This window comes from Rhea americana, unplaced genomic scaffold (assembly GCF_003343005.1).
Source record: "Rhea americana isolate MKP2758 unplaced genomic scaffold, rheAme1 scaffold_213, whole genome shotgun sequence".
NCBI lineage: Eukaryota > Metazoa > Chordata > Aves > Rheiformes > Rheidae > Rhea > Rhea americana.
The window spans coordinates 86566-98997 of record NW_028186289.1 but is presented as its reverse complement, the minus strand read 5'-3'; the positions used below and the strand labels follow the sequence as shown (position 1 = coordinate 98997).

Genomic DNA, 12432 nt, shown 5'->3' with positions numbered 1-12432 from the left:
GTTCAGGATGGCTTTAGTAATATAAGCAATATCCTCAAATGCATGTTTAAAATTTTAGACAATGTGATTACAATGGGACTGAGACATATTTTCATCAGAATTAGRTTTTTGCACAGTGTGGAAGTGTATCCAAACTTACTAAATTAGCAAGTGGTCTATTTCTTATTTTATATGAAAATTCATTATATCAGGAATATGTTCTTGTTAAGCAAAGTGTAGCTGTGAGTCGTATCATCTCTATCAGGCACACATTTTGCTCTTTGGCAAAAAGCAGTAAGAAGCGATCATATATGTCCTTCTGACTACTAAAGCCTAAGCCTCACTCAAGAGCAAGTTCAGCGGGGTTTTGCCCAAATGAGGATTGATGCATTAAGCTCTTAGTTTTTATGGCATAATAGTAAACCAGTTATATTAGCTTGTTCACAGAACTAAGGTAAGGAGTTTGAGTAGAATTCTGTTCAGTCTGTTGTAAAGGGTAAACACTGCCTTATAAAACACAAGGCAATAAAAACTGGGTCCTGCAATAGCTCTGCAAGGCCCTAAAAGCTCTAAATTGGCCTATTACGTCTTCCAGTTTGGTGCAGTAGGCAGATCTGGTTTATGGTTTTTAAATAATGCCTTGATCTTTATTTTCTTGTCGTATTGCAGGCTGTGGACAAATACAGTACAAAGCCATTTAATGAAATGTCATATATTTAGCACGTCTAGTATTTGATTTACAGTAAGAGGCTATAGAAGCTCTAATGATTTAAATTTCTTGCTAATCAACAGATTTTTAGTTGATTGAAAATGAATAGCTGCACAAGCTGTCATTAGGCTTTAAATACTCAAAACATGGTAGTGCTCTCCAGGTATTTTATRGTAATTTTATGCCATCTCTTGCTTCTATTGTAGGGTGTGATTTTAATGTGATGATTTCTCTTCCCAAAAGCAGGAACAAGAGACAAGTTATACTATTCTAAGAGCAAGAGGCACCAATGTTACTATCAATGGCCTCAAACCTGACACCACCTACGTGTTCCAAATTCGAGCCCGAACTGCAGCTGGATATGGGACAAACAGCCGCAAGTTTGAATTTGAAACCAGTCCAGATTGTATGTATTTGTTCAAACGTCTTAAATTGAGATCTTATCCTGTTTCTGACTGATTTGAATGACTACTTTCATTCTCTTTCTAGTTGAGTGAATGTGACTCATAACTATTTATGATGCATCTTTCTGGATAATATTGGTGTATAACTTTATATTTTATCATTGAAATTGAAACATATTGTAAAGAATATGCGATGATTATCACAGGTGTTATTTTCTTCCATTCTCTACCCTACTGTTACCTAATGCCAGAATCAGTACTTTGCTAGACTGCAGTTCCTACTGAGAGAAGAAGCCTAATACAGTGATAGATGCATAGGTTCGTATTGTTGCAAGTTTGTGGCCTGATCCTATGGACTATAAACCTCATGCTCCAAGAGAATTAATATCTTATTTGCCCATTAGTCACGTGTATCCATGGGTAATTCTTGTTACTGAGGAGCAGAGCCACTTTCTCTATGTAGCCTTTTCTTGAAACTAATATGCACAGGCGAGGAAGGCTGGTCATTCAGGTAAGTAGCTGGTCAGGGACCTGGCCAGTCTGGCTCTTCTCATCTCTGGCACTAAATTGCTACATAACCTTAGACAAGTTATTTACTAGGCTGGCGTTCCTTTTTCTTTTCTGTAATGTCATAGTAATATTTTTTATCTGATAACCTTATCGATATTCTTTACAGGTTCTGTTTTTACATCAGAAGGACTCTTAAAAGAGCTCATCATCTTAAATGTTACTTTCTCATCACTTGATGCTACATAGTAAATCAGATCGTTTCTTTACTAGAAGTTGAAAGTGGCTGTCTAGCGCAGCGGAGCTCCTCGCTTAGGCACTGTAAGGAAGTATCCAAAGTTAGGTAGAATAAAGCCCTTCTTTTCTCCTATAGGCATTGACTTACTGTAGATAGTTCTTCTGTCTGCATCTGTGTGCCCAGCCTTTTTTCAGCCTTCACAGTGATACTGTGAAGCTTAGTTATGAAGCTTAATTCATTAAAGCACTTTCTGTCRCACAGAAGAGAGAATAACAATGATAATTATTGACTGGCTGGGAATTCTTGCCGAGGAAAAATTTCTTACTGACCATAGCCAAAACCCCTCCATATATTTACACACATACATATAAATATATATATATAYATATATAYACACACACACACGTATGTATACACATATATATATACACACATACACAGATATATATCAGTTTATCAGCAGTTACTGCAATCAGCAGTGCTAAAAACAAGCTCTAGCAGCAACAACCTCTCTAAATTTTCAGAGAATTCTTTTCCTTTCTTCCCTTGTATTTATTTGTCTGATGAAAAGTTACTCAGTGCGTTAAATATTTGGCAGGAAGCCAAAAGCTATATAGTGGTGACTTAATCTGTCTGTTCTCTATGTGAGTGTCAATTGTGATGTAAATAATATTTGGTGAGGGGGTTATGTATATATTTTTGTGTTAACTTTGCAGCATTCTCCATTTCCGGTGAGAATAGCCAGGTCGTAATGATTGCCATTTCAGCCGCAGTGGCCATTATTCTCCTCACAGTTGTGGTGTACGTCCTGATTGGGAGGTTAGTTTATCATCTGTTTTACACATTTACTCCCACTTCCATTTCCCCCCGGGGCCTCGATGAGCACAGCGAATCGAATACTGCTGGGCAGCRGAGTGGCTGGTCTGCACCTTCCCCTTTGTCTGCTGCCAGGGAGCTCTCAGTACTGCTTTATGCTTAGTAATGAGCCTGCTAATGTTAGCAGCCCCAATCATACAGCAGTTGTTAAAAAATGCTATAAACACATTCTTAGGCAATTGTAAAATTAAACTGTAGGGGTCAAAAATCAACAAATCCTCTCATTAGCCAATTTCCTCAAATTCCCTGAGAACATAACATGCCTCTATAGGGTACAGAGAATGTAAATATCATTAAACTTTCAAACAGGCATTTAATTGTGGAGGGAAAACATTTTATTCTGCTTTCACCTGCAGTTAACAAATAAAATTTTATATTTTTTTTTCTCTGTTGCTTGTAGATTCTGTGGATACAAGAAGTCTAAGCATGGTACTGATGAGAAAAGACTACATTTTGGGAATGGCCATTGTAAGTTACCGATGCCTTTTAACACATCCAGCTCTGCTGAATTAATCTCCAAGATAGCTAGTGTTTTTCAATTGAAAAAAAAGAAAACAGTCATACCTCATAGGCAAAATTGGGCAGAGAATTGTGTCTTCTCTTGTGGTTAAGGAGATTTCCCCCTACCAATTAGTCTTTATTTCAAAATCTTTCATCCATATTCAGGTTAGTAATGAACAAAATGTTGCTGTCTGTGTTCAGACAATGCATGTGGATCTAGCAACATAATATTGATTCTGCTGTGCGTTGCTGAAATGCAGAGCAGAACTTCAGCTTCCACATTATCAATTGTATAAAATCTAAACAATAACATTTTTTTCCCCAAAGCAAAATATAAAATCAATTAAACCTGCCTTGATGACTGCTGAAGGGACTGTGAAAATTGCTTGCTTAACAAAGTTGACCTGCTAATAAATGTAGTTTGGAATTATTCTAAGCATAGGCTAAAAAAAGATTCTTAMGTTTCTTAATTTGATGAATTATGTTTTTTTGAATATATTTTATTCAAGGTCTGTTTGCCCACTTAAAAGAATGAATTTAGCTATGCTTTCTTTAGGTCTCATGCACAACTAGGATGAATGCCTTTCTATTGACTTAAGTAGTCTTTGTATCCAAAACTTATGGTGTAGTCAGGAAGAAATTKTATATAGCTAAGGGTATAAAATCTTGCTCATCCTGAGTAATCTGGCATACTCTTGAAACTTCTTCCAAAGCCAAACCCCAAACCTACCTATTTCTGATGTTTTCATACCTATTTTTGATGGGGTTAGATGGGTCTCTGTTCATAGCTGCTCTAGGTCTTTAAGTTGTGTCCTGTGAAAGGAACAGCATGGAGTGATATCCCATTAGGATATGCTCAGTGGAAGAAGTGTTGACATTTTGAACCCGAGAGTCTGTGCTGTTTACCTGGAGGAMGCAGCTTGCTATGACTCATAACTGAGGGAGATGTCCTTCTGCAGTATTTCAACTCATCTCTGATCCTGGCCCTGCAATGTGAAGAATCATTACTGAGCTACACCATGTAGATTGTGCTGAAGCATGTATCCCTGTTGCCTAGCATTTTGCATTATAAGGTTAATACATTTTACACCTAAGCATTTTCCTTCTTTGTATATTCTTTCACGCACAATAGTAGCTCTGCTGCTACCACTGCTGCTACTGCAAGAAGAGACCTGTTGGTATCATAATCAGATGTCTCCCCACCAAATACTGAAATGTTGAGTTAAGATTTTAATGAAGAGTTTACCTACAGCTGTTARAAATTAGAACTGCTTCTTAATCATAGTGGCAATGGAGTAACTGGTCTCTGACTTCATATAATTATTTTTAGTTTGGAGCCTTTCCTTATCTCAAACTAGTCATGCACATACAAACACATAAGCACACATATGCTCCCTCCTCTGCATTCTCATGCCATGATAGAAGACTTGMCTCATGCTACCCATCAGCAGCTAACCAGCTAGGCTCAAAAACATCTATGCAGTTACATGTGGCCTGTAGAATTAATGCTTCATCATCCAAATTTAATTAGGTTATAAAATAAAAGCAGCCAGTAAAAAAAGTGTTACAGACAAATAACAGGTCAGAGTTTGCTCTCCTTACACCCACACAATGGAAAGTTGCAATCACTATTCTTAAACAAGTCAGTGCAGTTAAATTCCTGTGGATTAAATTGCATTTAATTTGGCTTTAGATATTTATGTACTGTTTTCTGAGTAGTGCCATGCTGATCCTGTGTGTAGTAAGAACACAGTTGATCATGAATCTGGTCTCTCTCTTAGAAATTCTTGAAAATGACTCATTGATTTTGCTGATATTTATCTGTTAGGATTCGTATGTATGTATGTGTGTGTGTGGCTATTGAAACCTTATTTTTCTGCTATTTTAAAGTCTTTCTCAAAGCATATGAGAGAATTGCTTTTCTGAACTAAGAGGATAAAGTAACTTCCACGGCTGTCATAAACTTCCCGCATTTTAAATACAGCAGCTGGTTTATTTCAGTCAGTTTATTCTGAATTACTTTAAAAAAGGCCCCAGCCATGAGCTATTCCCTGCAGCCTTATTACAAATCCTATAATATTACTTCAAAGGAGCAAAAATGTGTTCCACCTCCTCAGATCTTCTGCCTTTGCCTTCTTTCGCTAGGGCATTTTTATTTTTTGCTACCCTTAGGGCAATTCATGCTGGTAAAATGAAAATGTAAATTATTATGTTTGCACCGAATGAGCTGTAAAGTAGTACAGCTTAACACATGTGCATGTGTTTATTATCTGTTTTTCATGACAGAACCCAGTTACTATACAGGCTGCCCTTAATTATTGGTGTGAAGGGATTATTCTCCTTGCAGCCACTATCACCTGATTTGGGAACCTCTGGGGTCAGCATTAAAATGCAGCAGCCAAAAACCCTACAGTGCAGAAGCTTTTAATTGTTGTTATTTTTATTGGGGGCATGAGGGAGCTTGTAATGTACATTCAGCATGGACGGAAAGGAGCATTTATAAGATTTTTAACCAACAGCCAATTACTTTTTGTTTTACTTGCAAGTAATTCTGTAATCATCAGACTCTTAAAGGAAGCACACTCAGCATTTAATTCTGCACACGTGCAGCCCTTTCTGTTCAGAACATAAGTCTTAGTTTGCATTGTTTTTGAGGCAATTAGCCTGGGAACTCATTTTTATCATTTTTTTTGTCAGTCCTGAGGCCAATAAATCTCCATAAAATCGATTTTTTTCACATACATTGTTTGACAAAACAATAGTATGTTCTAACTAATGGTCCAAAGGCATTGTTCCCATCTGCCTAACTACAGCAAAATGTGTTTAACTATACTAGAGGTCAACAAATTGATGCATTGTAATAATGCCAAGCTGGAAGAGGTATTCCTTAGTGTAGGCAATGTTTGTAGGAGGAGGCAGTATCTTTTACAAGACCAACGRATAAAGTTATGAAAAACTAGAATACATGTCCAGGAATGCAAGTTTTGTGTTAGAAACAGAAGTAGCAAACTTCAAGCTAGGTAATGGTTATTTTACTTCTTGTTAGTGAAATGTCTTTGTCTTTTTAAGTGACTACAGAGACAGGCACACAAATTATCAAGTACAGGCACAAGCAGGGCCTTGAGCCAAGGGAGGAGGAACATTGGCTTCAGCATCTTTGCTTGAGAGGAAGATCAGAAATGACAATATATTCCTCCCCCTGCCACGATCYCCCCAGTCCTGCTGGCAGGAGAGGTGGGAAGAGCTTGAGACCACYCCTAAAATCACTCAGTCATTTGAGCTAGTGCTTGCCCCAAGCGAACAGAACAGCCACCGGCCAGGGAGCTGTAGAARGAGATGAAACAGTAACATTGATGTGAGGTAACTTAGCACTAGAACCAAACTTGAGTAACGAGAAATGTTGTTTGCCATCCTTGTGTAGTTAACTATCGGAAAGGTTTTAGGCGGAGGAGTGTGGTGGGGTGGGGGTGATATTCATGCAAAATTTTCTTGCCTTATGCGTCTTGTTGGAGGACTTAGAAAAAACTTGAACTAATGTACTCTCCTTCATATATTCTCCTTAAGAAGTCTTCAGACTGACTGTGGCATCACACATTTTATTCCTTGCCCCTGGGTTGGTACCCTGAAAAGACCAATGTAAGGCAGCATCTGAACAGAACAAGTTGTGGGGRCAGGCAATATTTTAAAATTTGAGAGGCAGTCAAATACAGCAAGTGCAGATATATTTCAAATTGCTTTACAAACCTCTGTGTAATAACTACACTAGTCTCTGGTTTTGAGCTACATGTTCACTCTATATCAAAAACACTTTGATTTGAGGAAGCAGTGTACTGTTTTTTCTATTGATTTGATTTCTATTGTCTCGTTTGCTTTTCTTAGAAGGGCTAATTAACTCTAAGTAACATTTTCTCTCTGAATTTGTTTTACACAGTAAAACTCCCAGGCCTGAGAACATACGTAGATCCACATACATATGAAGATCCCAATCAAGCTGTCCATGAATTTGCCAAGGAACTAGATGCTTCTAATATATCCATTGATAAAGTTGTTGGAGCAGGTAATAACAACAGATATGTTGAATTAAAGATAACTCTTTTACTATATACACTATTTTACATCTGGGGCTTTATACCCATGACTTGAAATGTTCTTGGGTCTGCAACACTGTAGATCATACAGCTGACTAAAGTGCGTATGAAAAGTTAGGTACATACAAATCTATATTTTTCCCAAAACTGACAGATAACAAGACATTTTTTTAAAATGACAACCATCAGCCCACACTTGGACCCAGGACTGATAGGAGTGAAAAGGGGGTTTCAGACTCATGCCTCAGTTCTCTCTCTCTCTTTAAAATCTGTCGACACCGAAAATGGTATCAACTTTGAAGATTTTTTTTTCCTTCCAAGGTCTCTTGACTGTTAGGCCTCGAGTGAAACTGCAAACTCATTTAATACCAGTCACCACACATCCATCAAACTGCAGTGACCTTTGGTCATTGGATTGATTTTGGTCACTTCTTTCAATTTGAATTATTGAYTTAGAAGGAAAGGGTTGTCTGATAACCAATTGTCCGAGCCATACAGACGCCATGCATTGTTGGTTTTACTAAAAACAAACTGTCAAAGTGGACAGATTTTGTAGCAAAGGGACTGGATTACACAAATTCTCATCACACCAAGTTGTCCATGCTGCGATGCAGTATGTACTTCCTGGTAAGATGTGTGCTTGCTCCTTCATGTGAAGTGGCAGATAGTCTTGTCAAATCAGAAAATCATGAGGTGTTTAGCTTTCCTGCTAAATTAAAGCATTTACATACTATTGATTTTAATATATTGAAAATTACTAACATTTTTTTTTCGCTTCTACCTAAATTTACTGTCTGAATTAAAACCACAAGATGGGAGAGAGACAAACTCTTCCAAACAAAAGGTTTTCACTGGGAAAAAATTACTAGAATCAAGCTACTGCATTCAGTGCAACTCCCAAATAGCCCAGTGAAAAGAAGCAGTGTTCACCTTCTTTTACTGTAGCTGCTTAAATGCTTGTATAAAGTTAGATTATTTTCCACAAAGGTAGAATTTTTGTTCCTTCATTTTGCCCCACAAGAGAGCACTGTTCTCCATCATCTTCAGTAAAGGCAGCAAAGCTGTTTGCTCACTGCACATAAATACAGAATTAATTTGGGTATAGAGAAAGGAGTCAGTCAAAAGTAAGTCCAAGAGCAGTTGTTTTTTTGTAAGACTATAAGGAGCCTTGATTCACAAATATAAACTTCTTTAACTTAGGCTGTATCTACTATGTAAGTCTTGAAAACAAATTCATAAAAATCAATGATATGTCATATTTTAAAGCTCATTGGACATATTTTTAATCAGTGTGTGCATGGGAATGAAAGGGAAACCAAAATTGGTCAAATACGTATTCTGAAATTGGAGGAACAATTTTCTGAGGAGCCTCAATAAAAAGATGTATCCTAAAAGAATCAAAGGTTTCATGAATTTTGCTCCACTCCACTTCAGTGATAGTAGCAATAGGTTCAACATCAAAACCTTCAGGTCCTCTACATTGAAGGTTGAGCTCATGCATAATATCATACATGGTAAAGCCATGATTTGTTTATTGGCCGTGGTTTACATTCATGCTGCCTGGGCATCCTATTAGCAGTCCCCCAAAATGCCAATAGGAAGTACTAGGCTAGGAAGCGTAAATGAAATTAAGGTACAGGCTGCTGGGAGCTTCCAAACTGTGTTTATAGCGTGACTTTACACTGCTGTCACGTTCGGCATGTGGTAGCTTACGAATTCAGAGTGTTACCAAGCACATGTGAATGGCAGGTGGTGCCTCCTAGCCTGCTTTGGCAGGAACACTCTCTTCTTTCCTYCCAAGAAGCAAAAAGGCATTTCCTGTCTCTTACTTGAGTCAGTGACTTATTTGAGTGAATGACTTGGTCATTTCCTGCCCTTYTCCTTTACAAATGCAGGTGTGAATGAAATTAGAAAAAGATAGGAATTTGAGAAGAAGGGATTCATTTAACTGTATTGAAGTGTGAAGTAAGTAAGAACACATTCAAATCACCCAAGTAATCTTGGTATACTGGCATATTTTTCCCAGTAGTTCCTCACAGTTTTAGCCATAAGTCTCTGAGAAAAGAATAGCGGACAGTTTACATAGCTTTGAAAACATACTCAAATGCAATAAGGAAATACTGTCATCCAAAAGAACCTCAAGAAAAACACAAGGGATTTTAGTGAAGGGTTCAGCATAAGAAAATTCAGGTCAGGAACCACTTTTTTCATATTTTTCATTATAATAATTCCTTCCTTTAAAACAACTACTTGTTTTTATGGACTCAGGTCAGAAAATCACTAATAAAAGTTTAAAACCAATTGGGTCGCAAGAGGATACTATGGAAAATCTTTTCTTGACTTGGGATAGACTTACGTGTATGCTTTGCAGAACTTGAAAACAATCGTTCGCTTTTCTTTCGACATTTAGACGTGCTTGTGGCAGAAGATTTTATTGGGCAAAGCACTTCTAACATTTAGGGGCCTCCTCTCCGTTACCTTCTGGCAGGGGTTTGCAGTGTCTCAGTGAGGCCCTGTAGTGTGTCACCGTGATGTTGATGGGGTTCACAAGGTTTCTGAAGCATTCAGCATAGCTGCCTCTCCTGTTCTGTGGGAGTTCCATACACAGCGGTGCAATCTTGATTTAAAACACAAAAAAGTAATGCAGCAGCTGATAGCACAGATTCATTTATTACTTGTCCCCTGGGTTTAAATGCACAGCAAATRCCATTCACTGATGCAATAGACAGCATATTTAAAAAAAAATTAGGAGCTCCTGAAGAGATCTGTAACATATACGGCCCTCCTAATAATGTCTGTTTGCTTTCCACATAAAAATAGGCAAAATGCTGGTCTGCCTGGCAGGTTATACAATGGTCATGTGTATAGCCTATTTTAAAATACAAAATAAAATTTTACAAAGCTTTACAGAAAAGCTTATACCTATCATCTTTTAAGCTCTGTACCAGTTTTTCMACCTTCCGAGCAGCACACAAAGCCTCATTCCTGCTAAACATTTTCTTATGAAATCCAACCCATTTCTTGATGGGAGCATATAGTGCTTTTTTCTGGAAAGAGATGTGGTGTAAATATATATCRCTGTGGATATTGATCAATCAGATGGATAGACTCATGTAGCATCCATTCTGCACTGTGTATGAGAGAACCAAAGGTTAAAGTAGTTGGCCTGGACATTTCAGASAGTAAAACAATGTTTGTGTAATGACCAACAGATTTTTTCCCAAGAAAGTAAACTCTTTTCATATTCACAGACAACAGTAGGCTTTATTGCTTGCTATGAAGGGTCCAATTTTCAGTCTCTTGCAGCACCCCCTGGTTTCAGTGGGCTTCTGGGATCCAGTTAATTACCCAAGTTGTAAATTGTGCGGTCACTGCTAAATGGGACAGAGTAGATGCATGTCAGCCRTAACATTTTCTTCCCAAAAGTCAAATAACAAATAAGCACCTTATTCCTGATTCTGGTCAGAAATGAAGGATTGATTGCTTGCTGAAATCACAGATAWAAGCTCCACTGACAGTGACTGAACAATAGTTTTCAGAGGCCAGCTTATTACAGCTTTTTGGACCATTAAAACCTTCAGAAAAGTGAATACAAACCTGGACATCACAAGATTTATTTTAAGCACTTTTTTCCCTTCCCTTAAAGACATGCTTTGGTCTTCCTCTTTGTGGTGTTCTGGCAGTATTGAGCTGGGGTTAGTATTTGAACTGAAGCAGCGTGTGCTCTTAAGAAAGTATACCGATCACTTTAGCTTGCAGATGTTGAATGTTTTTTATTAAGAAGTCTGACTARAACTCAACACCCTTTTGTTACTAGTAATAGCTTTTACAATTTATTTTCTGAGCTATTGACTATCTTGTCACCAYGAAATACTGATAACATTAGAAACAGTGGATGTGATGAGTCATTTTACTTGTATATTCCTATGTATCTAAAGATATATGCTGTTTCGAGGGTTTTTTTTTTGGGGGGGGGGTATTGCATTAGCAGTACAATATCATGCCTAGAGAATGAGGCATCTCAGTAAATGGTAATAAGACATGGAGACTTCTATGTTGTTGACTCAAATCTCGCCCGGGTCACCAAGAGAGAAAGGTTATTGCCATATGAAGTGTTTGTTCAGTTTTTCAGTTAAATTGGGGGTCTAACAGAGGAATCTTTGAAAATAAGGCTAAAAAGTGACCTCCAGAGGTCATCTAGTCCACCCCCTTGTCCCAAACAGGACTTGTTAGGTACCATTCTTGACAGATTCCTTACAATCTCCAAGATAAAAAGTTCATAGTCTCTCTAAAAAATCTTTTCTACTCTTTAAGAGTCCTCAGTGTTAGAATTTTTTTCTAACACAACTTGCTTTATTGAAATTTGCAACAATTCTGTGTTTTGTCCCTAGTGTATACAAAAAGGAGTTGGTGCCAGTCTTACTTATAACCATAATTTCCATATGCTCAAACTATTATCGTGTCTCTCTCTCCTCAATCTTTGTTGTATATGAAGAACCTCGGTTCCTTGAGCCTTGAACAGGAACACACATAGTCCTGATTTTTAGGATTCTGGTCACTGTTGTGACTCCTTTCATCCTTTTTGAATTGCAGTTCCACATTGGCATGTTGATGAAAGAAAAATTTCAGTCTACAAATGGCTGGGCTGAAGACAAAATCTAAAACAGATCCTATGTGGTGGTGTCTCTGATGTCAATGGTGCAGGAGGATTTCAATTTAGGGCTCTCAATCCAGCGCAATTTTCAAAGCATTAAATCTACTGAAAGTGTCATTATTTAAATTTGCCTATTAAGAATGTCTTATTTATATGCTTTCTGGTCATCTTTAGTTTTCACAGATGTTGCTTAATGTAAACAATCATCTGCACAGATAAGAAAAGAATCAGTGTTGTGCTAATGAGCTCCAAGAGCCTTTGCTGTTGCTATACTGCATTTAAGATTATTACATATTAAGTGGGAAAATCTCATGTATAGACAGTATAATAACTCTTTCTATGATGTTTCACTTGCAATCACAAACAAAATTCCCAATTTGTATGAAAATGATTCCAGCTAGATTTAGATTTGTAGGGCTTGTTTGTTTCCAAGACAAGCTTTCTACTCAATGCTGCTTGACAAAAATGGCATATGA

The 12432-nt window shown here is 37.5% G+C and overlaps 1 protein-coding gene across 2 annotated transcripts in view; it reads left to right on the top strand.

Moving 5' to 3' along the window:
* The window catches only part of EPHA3 (EPH receptor A3), a 230290-nt gene that overhangs the window by 179358 nt on the left and 38500 nt on the right, over positions 1-12432 (top strand). Inside the window, exons 7-10 of one of the 2 annotated variants that reach the window (XM_085304912.1) lie at positions 935-1094; positions 2554-2656; positions 3114-3181; positions 7146-7271. In XM_085304912.1, coding sequence (XP_085161038.1) covers positions 935-1094; positions 2554-2656; positions 3114-3181; positions 7146-7271 — 457 coding nt within the window. Of the gene's footprint in view, positions 1-931; positions 1095-2553; positions 2657-3113; positions 3182-7145; positions 7272-12432 lie in introns of both variants that reach the window. The other variant, XM_085304911.1, reaches the window with a different exon arrangement.